The sequence below is a fragment of the Oratosquilla oratoria genome, chromosome 8 (genome assembly GCF_046742065.1).
Source record: "Oratosquilla oratoria isolate Oo_2021 chromosome 8, ASM4674206v1, whole genome shotgun sequence".
Lineage (NCBI taxonomy): Eukaryota > Metazoa > Arthropoda > Malacostraca > Stomatopoda > Squillidae > Oratosquilla > Oratosquilla oratoria.
This window is the reverse complement of record NC_134784.1, coordinates 65,841,514-65,860,118: the sequence shown is the minus strand read 5'-3', so window position 1 is coordinate 65,860,118 and position 18,605 is coordinate 65,841,514. Positions and strand designations below refer to the sequence as shown.

The 18,605-nt window shown below is 38.9% G+C and overlaps 3 protein-coding genes across 3 annotated transcripts; all 3 read left to right on the top strand.

Moving 5' to 3' along the window:
* The first annotated feature begins 1,006 nt into the window (after positions 1–1,006).
* LOC143027421 (uncharacterized) lies at positions 1,007–2,152 on the top strand. Its single transcript, XM_076188706.1, has one exon. It carries the CDS (start codon positions 1,007–1,009, stop codon positions 2,150–2,152), a length of 1,146 nt encoding a protein of 381 aa, XP_076044821.1.
* Positions 2,153–2,319: 167 nt separating this feature from the next.
* On the top strand, positions 2,320–4,370 carry LOC143027420 (uncharacterized). The gene is made up of 3 exons (XM_076188705.1): positions 2,320–3,199; positions 3,598–3,744; positions 4,105–4,370. The coding sequence occupies exons 1-3, from the start codon at positions 2,320–2,322 to the stop codon at positions 4,368–4,370; spliced, it is 1,293 nt and encodes a 430-aa protein (XP_076044820.1).
* A 57-nt stretch (positions 4,371–4,427) lies between these two features.
* On the top strand, positions 4,428–12,969 carry LOC143027419 (uncharacterized). Its single transcript, XM_076188704.1, has 4 exons — positions 4,428–5,169; positions 5,359–6,151; positions 6,332–6,524; positions 12,913–12,969. Exons 1-4 carry the CDS (start codon positions 4,428–4,430, stop codon positions 12,967–12,969), a joined length of 1,785 nt encoding a protein of 594 aa, XP_076044819.1.
* The last annotated feature ends 5,636 nt before the right edge of the window (positions 12,970–18,605 follow it).

Genomic DNA, 18,605 nt, shown 5'->3' with positions numbered 1-18,605 from the left:
GACACGGAAAGAAAATAAAAAAAAGACAGCTATAGAAGAGATCTGAAAAAGAACAGCTTTCCTCACAGAGTAATAGACAGTTGGAACAAGTTAGATGAGAAAGTGGTGTGTGCAAAAACAATACATAAATTTAAAAATAGTTTAGATAAAATGAGATATGAAGACGGGACCCCACGAGCATAGCTCCCCTTCCCGTAAAATACAACTAGGTAAATACACACTTCAACGAACGGACGGCTTAGACGACGTTCTGAAGAAAAAGTGAAATTTCGTGGATCCCGAAGCAAAGGAAGTACCTATTGTATTTACAGGGTGGGGGGGGAATTGCTCGTAGGGTAGTGGGAAAGTAGGGAAAGAGGAGAAGGGGAGGGATTGCTGAGGGAAATGAGGAAGGAGAAGACTTGGCCCAGGCAGACAGACGTAATGTAAAGAAGAAACGGCCCCCCGATCAGCTGAGTGACGACGAAATGTCTAATAAATATGTAAAGATCAGAAACACTAAGATTTTATATGTGTACTTGATATAGAGCGGAAATGTTCTTGTGCCCATGCGTGCCACATACTTTAAAGTAGTGAGTTAATCAGATAAAGTATCATTAATAATAATAATTGTTAAAGATACGACCATCGCCAAGTCGCCTTGCTAGGTGGTCTGTTGTCTGCTTCCCGCCATTTCTATATTTACTTGTTTTGAATTGGTTAGATTTGATTAATACTACCATTATCATTATAATGGTCTGCTATATATTTTTGATATGATTATGTTTGTACATATATTTGGATCCAAGGAAAGAAGGTAATTATTTACCATCTTTGAAATATCTTGTTTTTGTAAGCAAATAAACAGAATCGACGCCATACCTTTTTGATTTGAACCCGCTCGACTTTTCTCGTAAGGCCGGCAGACATTGTGAGTTTTCAAACAATAACAATTTGGTGCCCAGACCCGGAAAACCCTATCTAAGCCCTTTAAGAATAAGATTAACCCGTTTTAAGCTTAGACACGATGTCTCCCAATTTACAAGAAGCAAAGAAAAAGAGAGCGTCAGCCAAAGGCTGGGTGACACGAAGCGTCAATGAATTAGAAGGTTTAATGAGTGATGACGCTACCAGCCTCGAATTATTAGAAGCTGCTATTTGTATATTTGACCACAGGCTTGCAGATCTTGAGAAGCACCAGACGGCAGTGGAGTTGGAATTGAACTCTGACGAAGTAGAGTCAGATATGGATGAAACTGACAAGTTTCAAAGATCTGCCAGGAAAATTAGAGCAAAGGCTGCCAAGCACCTGAAGGATATGACTGCCAATGTTGTAAGTGATTCTATCTCCATTTCTTCTAAGGATAGATCAGAGGTTAGGTTACCTAGTTTAGAGCTCCCTAAATATGCTGGCGAAGCTATAGAGTGGCAACCCTTCTGGGACTGCTTTGAAGCTCTGGTTGACCAGAGTGACTTGCCTGTTATAAGCAAGTTCTCATACTTGCAGTCCCTCCTTCGAGGAGAGGCACTTTCTGTCATTCAAGGTTTGGCGCTTACCGCTGCAAATTATAAGATAGCATGTGATCTACTCAAAGAAAGATTTGGCAGCACTGAAAGAATCGTATTCGCCCATGTGTCGGGCTTAATGAATGCTTCTTTGACGTCTAGAGCTAAAGGAGCTAATCAATGTGACTCCCTATGGAAGTTACGAGACCAATTGTTGCGGCATATAAGAAGTTTGGAAGCCCTTGGATTCAGCGGCAACCAGTATGGCATGGTGTTGACTCCTATCATTGTAGCTCGCCTACCACAGGACATTCGTCTGGAATGGTCGAGGGAAAGTGCTGGACGTGAAGGCAATTTAGAATGGCTGATGAAGTTTCTGCAAACAGAGATCCAGCGTCGTGAACGATTGGAAATTTTTAAGGATTTGTCCATGGAGAAGAGCAACGCACCACAAGATATCGAAAGAAGAAAAGTTAGTTCGGCTTCAGCCCTGCAGACGTCAGCTGAAGAAGGATCACAACAGTGTGTTTTTTGTCACAAAAGACACAAGTCTGAAAAGTGCAATCAGATATTGAGATTGGATATCCTTAGATGTGAAGAGAAAGTGAAATCCTTAGGACTTTGTTTTAAGTGCCTCGTCAGAGGACATATGTCCAAAGGACTGTAGAGGAAAAGTGAAGTGTGTGCAGTGCTCCGGTTATCACAATGTGTTATTTTGCAGAACAGGCAAAACAATTTGTGTCATTAATAATTCACTAAGTAGACAGGGTGTCGCCCACACCCCCAGTGAACAAGTTAATAATGCAGTCAATACTGGTAGTGGTACTGTTGAGCATGTTGGCATCTCTCATGACCAGAGTTAAAAGGTCCACTGTTTTGCAAACTGCTAAGATCAAGACTCTAACTAATGATGGGAAATCTGTTGATGCTATTGTTATGTTTGATTTAGGGGCAGACACTACTTATGTGAGCCATGATATTGTTAGAAGAATCAAACCTAAGTGGGTTACATCTAAGTACACTTCATACTCAACCTTTGGGAATAAGAAATCACAAAATAGAAAAGAACGGAATGTATATGATGTGAAAGTGATTGACACTCAGGGTAATCCTCACTCAATATTAGCGGTCGAAGTTGAGACCATTTGCCCACCCTTAAGCCGTCAAAGGATTCCCTCTGATGTTTTGCGGTCCCTTTCACATCTACAGTTAGCTGATGACTATGGAAGTGATCGTGACCTCACTTTGGATATACTGATTGGTGTGGATAATTACTGGCGTTTTGTTTCCCCAGAGAACCTTATAAGATGTGAAGATTTAGTAGCCTTTGAGTCTTTGTTTGGTTGGATATTGTCTGGTTCTTGTATGAAAACCCAAGAAGAAAATGTATTTCACCAGATGTTATGTATAAGTACTGCTAAACCTGTTAATGAATCTGAGCTCCATGAATTTTGGAGCCTTGAAAGTATTGGAATATGTGCTGGGAGGGATAAGCCTCCCAAAAACCCAGTGTTAGATAAATTTGAGGATTCAGTTAAGTTTGTTGATGGCAGGTATGAGGTTGCTCTTCCTTGGAAAAGTGATGTTTCTAAATTGAGTCTGCTTAAAAATGAGACTGGAGCAAGGAAGAGGTTAGCTACGCTTAACTCTAAGTTTGAAAGGAACCCTAGTTTAAGAATTGAATATGATAAAGTTCTCAAGAGTTATGAGGACAGTAATATCATAGAAGAAGTACCTCAATCTATCTGCCTCATAGACCTGTAATTAAGGAATGTGTTTCCTCAAAAATTAGGCCTGTGTTTGATGCTTCAGCAGTGGGATCTAATGGTGTTTCTTTGAATGACTGTTTGGAATCTGGGCCTTCACTAATCCCAGATCTAGTTCAAATATTACTAAGATTCCGAAGATGGAAAATTGGCTTGACTGCTGACATAACCAAAGCTTTTTTGCAGATCGTTCAGCACTCAGATCAGGATGTTCATAGGTTTTTGTGGCAGTGCGGACAATCCTTACGTGTAATGAGGTTTGTAAGGGTACCCTTTGGTAACACCAGTAGTCCATTTTTACTGAATGCCACTATTAGACATCATTTGAATTCATATCCTGTTTCAGTGACAGTGCAAGAGCTTCAGGAAAACTTGTATGTGGATGATTGGCTCTCAGGAGCAGATACTGTTGAAGAAGCCAATACAATGTTTCTTGAAGCTCAGAGTATATTATCAGATGCTGGCATGACTTTGTCCAAGTGGAATTCTAACAGTAAGAGTTTAACTCATCAACTTAACCAGTTTTTTGAAGTTGGGGAGACTACAAATTAATTGGGAATGCATTGGAAAGCCTCTAAGGATGTGTTTTCATTCAAGGGACTTAATTTGGATTGTAACTTTGATTTGAATTTCACAAAGAGGAACTTCTTGAGTTTGATTGCTCGACTGTTTGACCCACTTGGTTTAATAAGTCCTTTCACCATGTATGCTAAAATACTGTTTCAGGAAATTTGGCGTCTAGGACTTGGATGGGATGAAATCCTATCACGTGACTTGCAGCTGAAATGTCAGCTGTGGATTGATGGTATTCAAAGTATTAAGACATTTGAAATCCATAGATGTTATTACCCAGATTCTTCTTTAAGTTCATTAGTAGGATTAGAGGTACATGCTTTCAGTGATGCTTCTGAAAAAGGTTATGGTAGCTGTGTATATCTACGTATACCTAAATCAGATATGGAGTTTCATGTATCATTTGTTATGGCTACGACAAAGGTTGCTCCCATCAAACGGGTTACGTTACCCAGGCTGGAACTTCTTGGAGCCTTGTTGAGTGCTCGTCTCAGTCATTTTGTAAAATCTGCCCTACGTTTGAATAATTGTGTAAGATTAGTTTGATGGACAGATTCTAAAGTTGCTCTGTCTTGGATAAAAGGTAATCCTAATAGGTGGAAGATGTTTGTTGCTAACAGAGTAACTGAAATTCAAACATTAACATCTCCAAGCAATTGGTTCCATTGCCCTGGTAAAGGCAACCCCGCTGATTTGATGACCCGAGGTCTTTTGGCTGATCAACTAATTTCAAATAACATGTGGCTCGGGGATCCCAATTGGTTATCTAGTTCCTCATGTTTCCATGCTGGAGCTAATATTGATGATGAGACACACATTTTGGCTCACACCTGTAAAGAGAGTAAGGGAGAGGAAACAGCCTTGACTGTTAATGAGAAAGCCACATCTGTATTTGACTTTTGTAGATATAGTGAATTTAGCAAAGTTATGAATATTGTTGCTTGGGTTAAGAGGTTCATTAATAATTGCAAACCTGATGGCACAAAACATTCTGGCCCTCTCACTTATGAGGAGTTGATCAAAGCAAAGGACAATATTTTAGTCTGTGTTCAGAAAGAAAGTTATGAGAATGAAAGAAATGCTTTGTCTCAAGGGAAACCCATTCCTAGAATTTCTTCCCTGATAAGATATGACCCCTTTCTAGATTCTAATGGACTGCTGAGAGTCAAAGGTAGACTTCAGTATTCTGACTTAAGTTATGACAGCAAGCACCCCATTATAATTCCTAATTGTCATGTGGCCAAACTTATAGTACAGTTTCAGCATAACCTTTTGAAACATGCTGGTGTTCACACCCTCATGTCCATTAGAAATTCTTACTGGATTAAGACAAGTGGCCAAAAGAGTTTGTAGAGAATGTGTTGCTTGCAAAACATCAGCGTCTAGACTTTAAACAAAACCTGAAAGTTTGAACAACAAATATTGAAAACTTTTTTTTTAATAAATATTTTAACTTTATTGTGGAGCCTCCCCTTAAGTTATGACAGCAAGCACCCCATTATAATTACTAATTGTCATGTGGCCAAACTTATAGTACAGTTTCAGCATAACCTTTTGAAACATGCTGGTGTTCACACCCTCATGTCCATTAGAAATTCTTACTGGATAATTGGATTAAGACAAGTGGCCAAAAGAATTTCTAGAGAATGTGTTGCTTGCAAGAGATTTGATTCTAGACCATGTAGTCAGTCACCCCCTCCTTTGCCAGAATTGAGGATTAAATCTACCTTCCCCTTTGCAATAACTGGATTGGATTACGCGGGTCCCTTGTTTGCAGTTGATCAACTATATCAGAAATTGTATTTTTTGTTGTTCACTTGTGCTGTTACAAGATCTGTTCATTTAGAGTTAACAGACTCACTTTCAGTGCCTGATTGTCTTTTAGCACTACGCAGATTTTCTGCCAGGCGTGGACTTCCATCAGTGGTGTATTCAGATAATGCCAAGACCTTTAAAAGTGTTGCCAAAGCTCTTCAGCAATACTTTAGTGTCTTGAGTCCCGAGTGGAAGTTCATTGCTCCCAGATCCCCATGGTGGGGAGGCTGGTGGGAACGACTTGTGAGGTCAGTTAAATCTGCATTGAAGAAATGTCTTGGCACTAGATGCTTGACTAAATGTGAGCTTGAAACAACCTTGTTCGAAGTAGAGGCTTGTATCAATTCAAGACCTCTGACTTATGTAAGTGATGATTATGATGCAAAGAACCCTTTGACACCCTCACATTTTCTGATTGGTCGAGTAGCTGGATTTCAACCTCATATTTCTGATGAGCATTTGGGTGTTGTTAGCCATAAAGACTTAAATGAAAGAGAACATGTTCGAGAAAGGCAACTCGACAGATTCTGGAAAATGTGGAGTGATGACTATTTGAGAAATTTACCTCCCACAGTGAAGGGATCCAAACCCAATTGTAACTTGAAGAATGGTTCTGTTGTGTTGTTAAGAGAAGATAATGTACCTAGAATGAGTTGGCCTTTAGGTGTGATTATTGACTTACTCCCTGGTAGGGATGGTATAGTCAGGTGCATCAATGTCAAAACTGCCAAGGGAATTTTTTGTAGGCCTGTCCAGAAATTGCATGATCTGGAAAGTTGTTTTGAAACGAACAGTGTTAAAGAAGATATTGCAAACCCCTTAGAGTGTTCTATGCCCGATGAGAAGGAGGTTGCAAGGGATGAGGATGTGGAAAGTCTTGAAAAGGTGAAAACCTCTCGGAGTGGACGGGTAGTTAAGCCCCGTGTTCTGCTTGATTTGCAAGACCTGAGTTTGAGAATCGAGTCAGCCTTATATTTGATCAAGGACTCTATGTATAGGACTCATTCTTATTGTTACTTGATTCGATTGTGATTGTCTAGTTTAATAGGAGATTGAATGCTCCTATGGTGGGGAGTATGTTAAAGATACGACCATCGCCAAGTCGCCTTGCTAGGTGGTCTGTCGTCTGCTTCCCGCCATTTCTATATTTACTTGTTTTGAATTGGTTAGATTTGATTAATACTACCATTATCATTATAATGGTCTGCTATATATTTTTGATATGATTATGTTTGTACATATATTTGGATCCAAGGAAAGAAGGTAATTATTTACCATCTTTGAAATATCTTGTTTTTGTAAGCAAATAAACAGAATCGACGCCATACCTTTTTGATTTGAACCCGCTCGACTTTTCTCGTAAGGCCGGCAGACATTGTGAGTTTTCAAACATTAACAATAATAATACTGCAAAGGCCATGTGACTTCGAATGGTATTAGGGAAACGAAAATGCTGAAAACTGAAGACTTAAGGAAATGCTTTTCCAGAACATAAATAACCAATTCAGCATGACATCGGCTTGACCTTTCTTCAATAATTCTCTTCCTTATATGGTTGATAAGACAAAAGGCACCCCTTCCACCCCACCTCACCCTTCACCTCCCCCGCCCTTCCCCCCAGGTCTGGGGGTAAGGGGCGGGGAAGGGGGTACTTACATGCGCATCCACGGCCTCCCCGTGTTCATCCAACACTTGTACTTTTTCAATATTATAAAGAGAGAAAGAGAGAGAGAGAATTTTAGGAATTTATGAAGTTTGTGGCTATTTGCCACGCGCCGGAGCCAAAGGCCATTCAGCGCATATATGTCAACCAGTTATCTATACATTAAAATACTAATATACAATCTATTTTAGTTATAAAATCATAAAAGTTATTCTATATATTTAAAATATGTAGATGCTATTTTTCACATTCATAACAAGTAAGGTTTACTTCTCTACTCATCTACAACAAACAGAAGTATATCCTAATCATTTACAACAAACATAAACTATATAATTAAATATCATCAAATAAAATCGTCTCTTTTAAAAATTTGCAAACCTTTCCTACAGGAGTATCCATTCATAAAATACTTGTTAGCGGTTTACTGGCTAAACTGAATTTTCTTCTTTGATCAGAATAGAGAGGACATTCAGTAAGTGTATGCCTCACTGTGATGTTAATATTACAATTGGAGCACTGGGGGACCTGTCTCTCTGCTCCACTAGTTAGGAGGTACTTGTGGGTTAGGTATGTGTGCCCTATACGTAGGCGTGTTAAAACTATGCTGGACCTTCTGTCCATCCCTGTATAGGTCCAGGGGCTGACAGAAGGTCTGATTGACTTTAGTTTAAAATTGTTGTTCGTGTTGGACCATTGGTCCTGCCACCTGATCCTACAGTATGATCTAATAAAAAAAATTTAGGTCTTCGCAGGGAACCTTTATAGAGCGGAAACCCGGGGTGGAAGCTGCCTGTTTGGCAGCTGTATCAGCTTGCTCATTTCCACCAATTCCCACGTGTGAAGGAACCCAGCAGAACTTTATGTCAACTTGTTTTCGAGAGTGCAGGAGGACCAGCCAATTCTGCACCTCTTGGATAAGTTGATTAGAGGCTATCAATCCTTGTAGCGCTGTCAATGCACTTTGGGAATTGCAATAAATAATATATGAATCCTCATTTCTGCTTGTATTAAAAATAAGTTTTAGACAGCTATAGATAGCATCAATTTCTGCATTAAAAATTGAGAATTGATTGGGAAGGCTATTTTAATTATTTTTTCTCCAAGGATGATAGCACATCCAGTTCCAGTAGCCGTTTTTGACCCATCAGTGTATACAGCAATCGAGTTTTTGTGTTCAGAAATATGGGCTAAGAAGTTACTTTTCAGTTGAGCACTTGAGTTGATCTTTTTGCTTTCTTTCATTTGGCAAATGTTTATAGGTGGCCTACACCACGGAGGGTATTTTGCAAAAGTGATTTCCATAACTAGAGGAGGAATAAGGCCTACCTCTCTTGTACTATTGTTTAATCTCACTTCAAGGGGCTTAGGCAAAGTAGGTTTAGTGGGTGCTCTGTCGATAGGTTGTTTTATATACTTGTAGTCTGGATTAGAATGTGTAGTTAGTGCTCTTGACATATATCTGAGACCCTGTTCTTCCCTTTGAATGGAAAGAGGGGGAAAACCAGAGTCCACATAAAGACTTTCAACAGGAGAAGTCTTAAAAGCCCCAGTACAAATGCGTAGCGCCATGTTGTGTACTACATCCAGTTTTTTCAATAGTGTCTTACATGCTGAGGCATAAACCTAAAGCCATAATCAATCTTACTTAGGCATATGGCTTGATATAATCTTAATAGTGTAGTACGGTCAGCTCCAAAATTCATGCCACTAACAACTTTAAGAATGTTACATCGTTGTTTGACATTAACTGCTGTCTCATTTATATGGTCAGCAAAAATTAATTTTTTGTCAAAAACATTTCCTAAATATTTAACTTTGTCTTCATATATTATAATTGAGTCTTCTAAAAATAATGTTGGGATTACTTCCCTTTTTTGTGTTCTACAAAAGCGTATAGCTTTAGTTTTTTCGGTAGAGAATTTCAATCCTTTATTATTTGCCCATTTAGTAGCAGCATTAATTGCATTCTGAATTTTGATACAGGCTTCAACTGCAGTAGATTTACTACATATAAAAACAATATCATCTGCGAATGCTTGGCCAATTACTCCGACAGGGCGTTGTTCAAGTAATCTATTGATGGCAACACTAAAGAAGGTTGGGCTAAGGACACTTCCTTGTGGAATACCTTCTTCCTGTAGATATTCTGATGATAGGGTAGAGCCTATTCGCACTTTTAAATATCGATTTGATAAAAAATCTTTGGCATAGTTAAAAATATTGCCACCAATATTCCAATCTGCTAGCTGTTTTAAAATACCGGCTCTCCAGGTAGTGTCAAAAGCTTTTTCCAAATCGAAGAACACTGCAATGGTCTGATTTCGGATTGCAAAAGCATTTTGTATCTCATGTGTGAGATATAATAGGGGATCCAAAGTACAGTACTTCTGTTTTTGCGGAAGCCATATTGCCTCTCTGATAATAAATTCTTTGATTCTAGGAGCCACACCAAACGAATATTCACCATTCGTTCATAGATCTTAAAAATACAGCTGGTAAGAGCTATAGGCCTGTAACTTTTGGGATCACTAGGGTCTTTTCCAGGTTTCAAAAATGGAACTATAATAGAGTTTTTCCACAACTTATAAGAGGTTCCTGAACACCAAAATTCATTAAAAACATCAATAAAGAATTTTTTAGACTCCCGAGGTAGATGGGAAATCATTGCATATGTGATATCATCTTCTCCAGGTGCTGTTGGTGAAGATAAAGATAAGGCATGTTCAAATTCGATGATGTTAAATGGAGTGTTATATTTACCTAGTTGTATTTTGCGGGAAGGGGAGCTATGCTCGTGTTGTCCCGCCATTGTATCTCTCAGTGTCTAGTTTGCTTTTAAACTCGTGAATGGTTTTTGCGCTTACTATTTCATTATCCAGTTTGTTCCAAGTGTCTAAAACTCTATGTGGAAAACTGTTTTTCTTCAGTTCTCTTCTATAGCTATGTTTTCTTAATTTCCTTCCATGTCCTCTTGTGTTTCTCTTGTCCCAGTTTAGTAATTCTTCTCTATCAAGTATCTCTGTGCCTTTCATGATTCTGTAGATGGTCAGTATCTCCTCTCTCTCTTCTTTGCTCCAGTGTCGGTAGCTCCAGTTTAGCCAATCTCTCCTCGTATGATAGGTTTGCAAGTGCAGGTGCCATTTTTGTAGCTGCTCTTTGGATTCTTTCTATTTTCTTTATGTTCTTTTTGGTACTGGGGGACCACAATGTCGCCGCATACTCTAGGCCTTATCAATGTAACCAATATTTTTTTTTATCATGTCTTCGTCCAGGTAAGCAAAAGCCACTTTTATTGATCTTAGCAAGTTGTAAGTCTCCCCGACAATTTTGTTAATCTGTATCATAAGACAAGTCGTTTGTGATAATAACTCCCAAGTCTTTTTCGGATCCTACTTTCTTTACTTCCTTGGTTCCAATTGTATATTTTCTTGATATTCTGTTTTTGCTTTTTCCAAACTCCATTATGCTACACTTCTTAGTATTAAAATCCACTTCCCATTTCTGACTCCAGTTCCATACCCTATTCAGATCTTCTTGCAGTGCTTCACAGTCCTTATCAGTTTCTACTTTCCTATATGCCTCAGCATTAGTGCAAACAGGTGGAGTAACTACTGTTGTGTTCCTTATACTGTGGAATTCAGGGGAGTAGTGACTGGCACTTGAGATATTTGAGTAGTGCTGTGCAAATGCCTCTGCCACTTCTCTTGTATCTGATATAACAACCGAGTTGATTTTTAGAATGGGCAGGGGGGAGGGGGAAAATTTCCCTGATAGTTTGTGTATTCTGTCCCAAACTAAAATAAGTGGGGAATTATACTTTAGTTCTGATATGTATCTTATGAACGTCTCTCTCCTTGCTTTTTTGAAAATTTGCTTTTGTTTAGCAAGGTTTCTCTTGTATATCAACCTGTTTATCACGATTGGACGTCTTCGATAACATTTGTAACAGGCTCTAGTAATTTTTCTGCTCTTGGCACAATTACTATTCCACCATGGTATCAGTGGACGTCGAGGTTTCCCTGTTGTTTTGGGAATTGACAGCATAGCTCCTCAAGTCATTATACTAGTTAAATATTCGTATGCAGCTGAAGGACTAGGGAAATCATTAGCTTTACGAGTGACTTTGGTGGATCTTTCATAGTGTTGCCAATTTGCTTCCTTTGTCTTCCATTTGGGCAAACATGGGGAGGGTATATTTTGGACATACTTAAGATGTATGGGAAAGTGGTCACTTCCATAGGGATTATCATCCACTGACCACTGATAATCTAATCTTAAAGATGATGAGCATATTGTAAGATCAATTGCAGAATTGGAGTTGTGGACTACATCAAACCTTGTGGGGGAACCATCGTTCATTAAAACTATATCATTATAGTCTAGTAGTTCTTCAATTAAAAGTCCACGATGGTCGCATCTATTTTCTCCCCATAATGTATGCTTTGCATTAAAATGAAAGGTTCAGGTAGTTGGTTTAAAAGTGATTGTAAATTGTTAACTTCTAATTGCCTTGGATTACCATCTCTGTCCACTAATCGAGATTCTAAGTCAGGTTCTAGATATAGGGAGCACAAAGTGATCCATTTATTAATGAAGATTTGTGCTGCACAAGCTTGTAGTATCGTGTTTAATTGTACAGCTTTTTGTGGTAATGACTTGGTCAAAATAATACTTGTGCCACCATGAGCACGTTCACCTACATGTGGAGATTTGTAGAATGTAAAGTTGTGTCCACAGTTGGGTATAACATTGCCCAGTTTAGTTTCTTGTAGACAAATGGCGGCTAAATTATGTTCTTTAAAAAGAACCCAGATCTGTTCTCTATTTGAATGGAAACCTCGCATGTTCCATTGACATAGGGCCATTATTTGTTATTGGATGGTTTTTTATTTGGTTTTCCAGGTATGGAATGGTTTGTTTTGGGAAGATTCGGTTTATGTTTTGTAGAGGAATATGACAGGTTCTCGAGAGTTCTGCTATTTCCTTTCTTTGGTGTCCTACCATGATGTGAAGATTTAGTTGATGGTGAGGGAGTACGGGGTCTCTTTTGTCTTTGAGGCTACATCTCCACATCTTGCACCTGAGCTGTACGAGTTGCTTTGATCAAGGTGTCATTCTGGGAGTTATCCAGATCAGGTGGTAAAGCTGTCTGAAAGGTCTTTCGTGAGGCCTGAGAAGTTCCCTGGAGAGGGTTTTTGGACAAGGGGTTATTCTGGGAGTTACCCAGATCAGGCGGCAAAGCTGCCTGGGAGGTCTTTAGTGAGGCCTGAGAAGTTCCCTGGAGAAGGGTTTTGATCAAGGGGTCCTTCTGGGAATTACCCGGATCAGGCGGTAAAGCTGCCTGGGAGGTCTTTAGTAAGGCCTGAGAAGTCCCCTGGAGAGGGGTTTTGATCAAGGTGTCATTCTGGGAATTACCCAGATCAGGCAGTATAGCTGCCTGAGAGGCCTTCTGAGAGGCCTTTGGAGTCCCCTGGAGAGGGGACGAAGAAGCTTTCTGAGATGAAGTCTGAGAAGTTGAATGCACTTCAAGCTCAGAGGGGGAAGGCTGAAGTTTTGGATTGGGATTGGATTTTATAGATTGATTCTTAATTGAATTTCCATTTTTAGAACATCACTATATTGAGGTCTACTGAACAGAAGTCTTTTTGCCTGGCCAATGCTTAGATGTTCTGCTTGAGCTTTCTCTATAGCTGCTTTTTCCTTTTTAAATGACTCACATTCTTTATATCTAGCACTATGATTTCCCTTACAATTTATACATAATGTAGGATTAGAACAATCATCTTCATGTTTTTGTAATGAACAGGTTGCACATAGCTGATCTTTTGTGCATACCTTTGATGAGTGACCATAGCCAAAACACTTGAAGCATTGTAATGGTCTATGCTTAAGGGGGTACGCAACACCTGGAGGTCATTTTCTAAAATATTTAGAGTAAAGAGCTGAAACTTCTCAGGTAAATAGGTATCCATGTTGCCTACATTTTAGGTGAAGCAGAATGATGTATGTACACATGTACATATGTACACATGTACGTATACCAGTAGCGACATTTAAAAGTGCACAGCACCATAATACGTGGACCAATTTGTTTTATATTTTGGCTATGATTAGTCAGTAGGCACACCTAGGGCCGGTCATTGAGTAATTGAACAATTTCCTTTATACTTTTGCATACAGGCATTTCAATTTTAATGGCTGGCAAAAATCGTGAAAAATAAATATTTTTTGTCTTGTTTCCATTATTACTCCGAACTCTTTCATCCTATTCAAAATATTCGAACAATCGGCCCTAGCAGTTACTAAAAGTAATATTCCCTGTAAGTTTCATCTAAATCTGATGTATTTTAGATTTTTTATGATTAAAAAAAAGTAAAAAAAATATTGAACGGAGATATGGCAACTTGAAATATAGATATATCTGTACCTTGCTTATAGTTTCACCACTTTGACTGATTTTTTCATGGCTTAATTCTTATTATATAATGAGTAAGTACAGTAAAAATCATTAACATATTGTGATTATAAGTACTTTAAATACTGAAAAACTAAAGTATAAGTATATCACAGTAGTGACGACGCACAGCCGACACCATCATATAATTTGCTTTTTTTGCACCTTTGGCGGTTTCTTCATATGAAACCTCACTGCTGGGGGTCTTCAGGGTATCTAAATCATTGGAAAGAGGTTTATTTTCCAGCAGTGGGCGCCTTCTCTTTCCTCATCAGATTCCCCTCACCAATCTATGTTGGTAGGACACCCCCTCCAGCATCATATGATGTCCATTCTTCTCTCTTCTTCCTGTATAGCCTTGATCTTTTTCCTCTTGCTTTCTTCTTTGGATTTAATCTTCCTCTTTAATTTAGTCTAATGTTGTCCTCTACCTCTGTCACTGTCACAGAGGTGCAGGTGAGGGCGGTGGTGGAGTGAGAGGTGGTGAGGACTTGGCTAGTCGTCTTTGACTGCTTGCCATCTTTAACTGCTGTTTTTTGTCATTGTGGATGTTCTTTTGTTCTTTTTGCTACCCATGATGACTGTACTAAAGAGTAATATGTACTAGCTAAAGTAATAGATTGCAATGAGAGCTCATGAGACATGCGCACTTTTCCTTTCAGAGCTAGCCGGTAACTGACGCTTAGCTTCGCTCAAAGTTGGCAAAACTTCTCCCTCCACCTTCCTCCCTTCCCCTCCACCATCGTATTGGCCATTGAAGCACTGGGCGAGTGTAAATTCAATCAAATTTCAATGTTATTCGATGCGCCTGAAGGTCCTAAATGGCACGCCTCTGTCTAGTGTGGGTTGCGCCTTTAACTGTCCCTTTAAACCTCACCCATGACCTTTAAATTGCGCGCGGCTGGAAAATTATTTGTCGGGATTTCTTTCTAAATGGTATACGAACATTTTGAACACATTTTTTAAAAATGCCATATCTTGACCAAATTCACTCCCCCAGGTGTCGCGTACCCCCTTAATACGTATTCATTTTAACTGTTCTTATCAATTTTAAATGTGTTAATATAGTACATATGTAGTTACTTTTATTTATTTTCATATTTTTGATATTTTATAACCTTTTAGTATAGAAAAAAAATTAATTGCATTATCCAAATCAATTTCGGATAATCCCGTTTTTCGGATAATCCGCTTTCGGATAATCGGGGTTTTACTGTACTTTATAACTTTAATTTCTCCAAACTTTCCAAACATCTCCAAAAATTTGGAACAATTCAAGTCTGAGGGGAGAGAATTAATATAAAGAATTCTCTCGTCTCCATTTGGTACAGTACATGGTAGGTTATCTTCAGGTTTTCTAGGAGCTCCTACTCCTGGGGTGGCAATGTTAGGAAAGGGATCGGGGGGTTTAGGAGGAGGATCAGGTAGTGGTGGAGGTTTAGAATGTGTAGCGTCAACAGCCGCCATGATCGTATATATTTATAAGCCACACCATATATTGAGAAGGAAGGATCAGTACATAGAAGAAGATACTGCAGTTGCCTGATGCCTCAAGCAATAAAAGAAAAGTCTCTGCAGAGTCGGGAGGTTCCAGAAACGACTATTTACACATGCAGAGTCTCGGAGGCAAGTTAGAGACTTTGTCAACCCAGAAATCTGTCCTCTTTTGTTTTGTCCCATTTAGGATGGGTCCGGCGTAGTCGCTCTGCATGTGTACTGGCTAGGGAGAAAGGAAGTCGGCAGCCTAGTACATGCTTCACAAACATGCATTCCCCAGTCGGTGAGCTTTCGGCCCTCGCAGGGAGTAGTGACCTAGCGGTATACATCCCCACTTGACTGGGTTCAGACATGTAGCTTGGGAGGCACCAAGATACCAGAACCCTCCTTAACAAGTATTAGACAAAGATGGTGAAAAAGGAGAGTAGGGTAGCAAATATGAAGGATAGGGATAGGGGAGTTCACAAAGGAAAAGGGTGAGGGACCCCCTATCTATTCACTACCCAAAAAAAAATCTTTTGGCTCAGTTTTCGTCTGGTAGCTCGGGGCTGACCTCTCCAGTAGGGTTGCACCTGGCTGGGACAGCTCAGCCCGTCCTTACTACACGGAAGCCCCCCCACTTTCATCAGGATAGAAACCACAAGAAAGGTGGGGGTGTTCTATTGTACGTTAAAAACAATGTTCATGCTTGTGTTTTAGAGAAAGTGAAACAGGATGCATATGATAGTTTGTGGGTTGAGTTAACCCAAACAAATGGACAAAAAATGAATATAGGTGTAATATATAGGCCAAAGACATTATCATTAGCAGACGACAAACTGTTATTTCAAGAACTGTCTAGTTTCTGCAACTGGGATTTATTGATAATGGGTGATTTCAATTTCACTGACATTGATTGGATGACCCTTGAACATGGCCATATAGGTAGTCGCTTGTTTGATTTTCTTGGTGACAATTACTTAATTCAGCATGTAAAAGAGCCCACAAGATATGGAAACTTACTCGATCTTTTGATCACTAGCCGCGAAAGCATGGTAACTGATGTAGAAGTCGGTGAATCTGTTGCAAATAGCGATCAAAACCTAGTTAGATTCAAACTCCTAAACAATTTTAGAATAGATACTTGTGTTTCTAAAATACCCGATTTCAGTAAAGCTCAGTTCATAGAACTACGTCAGGAGCTTCAGCTTACAGATTGGGAGGCAAAATTAAACGAAAGACCTGTAGATCAGATGTGGGAAATATTTCAAAATACGCTCACTAAGATGATTCAAACTTACATTCCTTTTAAGGACAGACGTCCCCCAAATCAGGCTCGCCCAAAGTGGCTCGACAAAGAAACTGAAAAAAGAATTGCTAAAAAGAGACAGGCTTATAAGAAATATAAGTGCTCGGGTGCATCTAATGACTAAGAAAGTTATGTATCAATACAGAGAAATTTAAAAAAGACAATAAGAAATAGAAAACGACAATACGAAATGAACATCGCTGAGAAATCCAAAGAGAATCCCAAAGAATTCTATAGTTACATTGGAGATAAAAAGGTTGTTAGGAATCACATTGGTCCACTATTATCTGCTGACGGTCAACTTGAATATTCAAATGAAGGAATGTGTAATATCTTAAAACAATTATTTTAGCTCGGTATTTGTAAACGAAACACCTCAAGGTGAATTCCAAACTGAAACCTGTGAAAAGTCTAGGGTAAACTTACTCGGTACGGTAAATATAACAAAAGAAAAAATTAAAAGGTGTATAGACAAACTCAAAGTTAATAAAACACCAGGGCCTGACGGTTGGCATCCAAGAATCTTAAAGGAAATGAAAAATGAGATTGTTGTTCCATTAGAAATTATTTTCAAGAAATCCATCATATCCGGAGATGTCCCAAGAGAATGGAAGCTAGCTAACGTTACTCCCATATTCAAAAAAGGTGACAAAAAGAAACCAAATAACTACAGGCCTATAAGTTTGACTTCAATCGTAGGAAAAATAATGGAAACTATCATCAGAGATGCTATCGAACATCATTTAGAAAGTAACCGTTTGATAAATGATAGCCAGCATGGTTTCAGACGGAAACGTTCTTGCGTGACTAACTTACTTGAATTCTACAACACAGTTATCTCGAATTATGACAAAAGAAACAATATAGATTTAGTATATCTAGACTTTGCAAAAGCTTTTGATACTGTCCCACACCAAAGACTACTTACTAAATTAGCTTTGCATGGAATAAGTGGTAGCCTATTAGGTTGGACTAGAAATTGGTTGAATGATCGAAAACAGAGAGTTGTTTTAAATGGAAAAACTTCTGGATGGAAAAGTGTTGCAAGTGGAGTTCCTCAGGGTTCCGTTCTTGGGCCACTTCTATTCATAGTATATATAAATGATATAGACCATGGACTAAAATCTACTGTTTCCAAATGTGCTGATGATACAAAACTGTGCGGAGTGGCAAATGATCACTCAAACCAATTAGATATTCAAGATGATTTAGATCAATTACAGCAATGGTCTGAAAAGTGGCTAATGAAATTTAACACAAGTAAATGCAAGGTAATGCACATAGGTAAAAATAACAGTAAGTACGATTACAAGTTATTTGGAAATTCGTTAACAAAAGTGGATAGTGAAAAATATCTCAGCGTAATTATCAGTAACGACCTCAAATCATCCAAGCAGTGTATTTCAGCCTCTGAGAAAGCAAATAAGATTCTGGGACTGATTGCGCGATCTTTTGATTTCAAAAGTCCATCACTCATTAACAAGCTATATAAATCGTTAGTTCGTCCACATTTGGAATATGCTGTTTCCATATGGTCACCGAATCTCATTAAAGACATTGACAGATTGGAAAGAGTACAACGGCGAGCCACAAAACTGATTCCAAATATCAAAAATAAATCATACGAAAATCGACTAAAACATATGAATCTGTTTTCCCTAAAAAAGCGTAGACTCAGAGGTGACTTGATACAGGTCTTTAAAATTCTAAAGGGAATTGACAACATCAAAAGTGACCAAATTTTTACATTGAATGAGAATCAGACAAGAAACAATGGTCTTAAACTCTCCGAAAATAGATTTTTTTTTCACATCCGACCTAGATATGGATCAAAAGGTCTCCTGTCGGCATGCTCCGTCTTTGTAATCCTTTGTAACATCAAAGTATTGGGCCTCCAGGGGGTTGGCGGGGGGGGATGGCAGATTGGGGACCCTAGAGACTAAAGGGATAAATTTAGAGGGAAAAATTGCATCATGCGATATAGTAAAGAAGGATAGTGTGGTGGATACCTCAAAGGAAAACAGAAACACTGGAGGCGTAAGTCGAGGATTAAGTGAAACC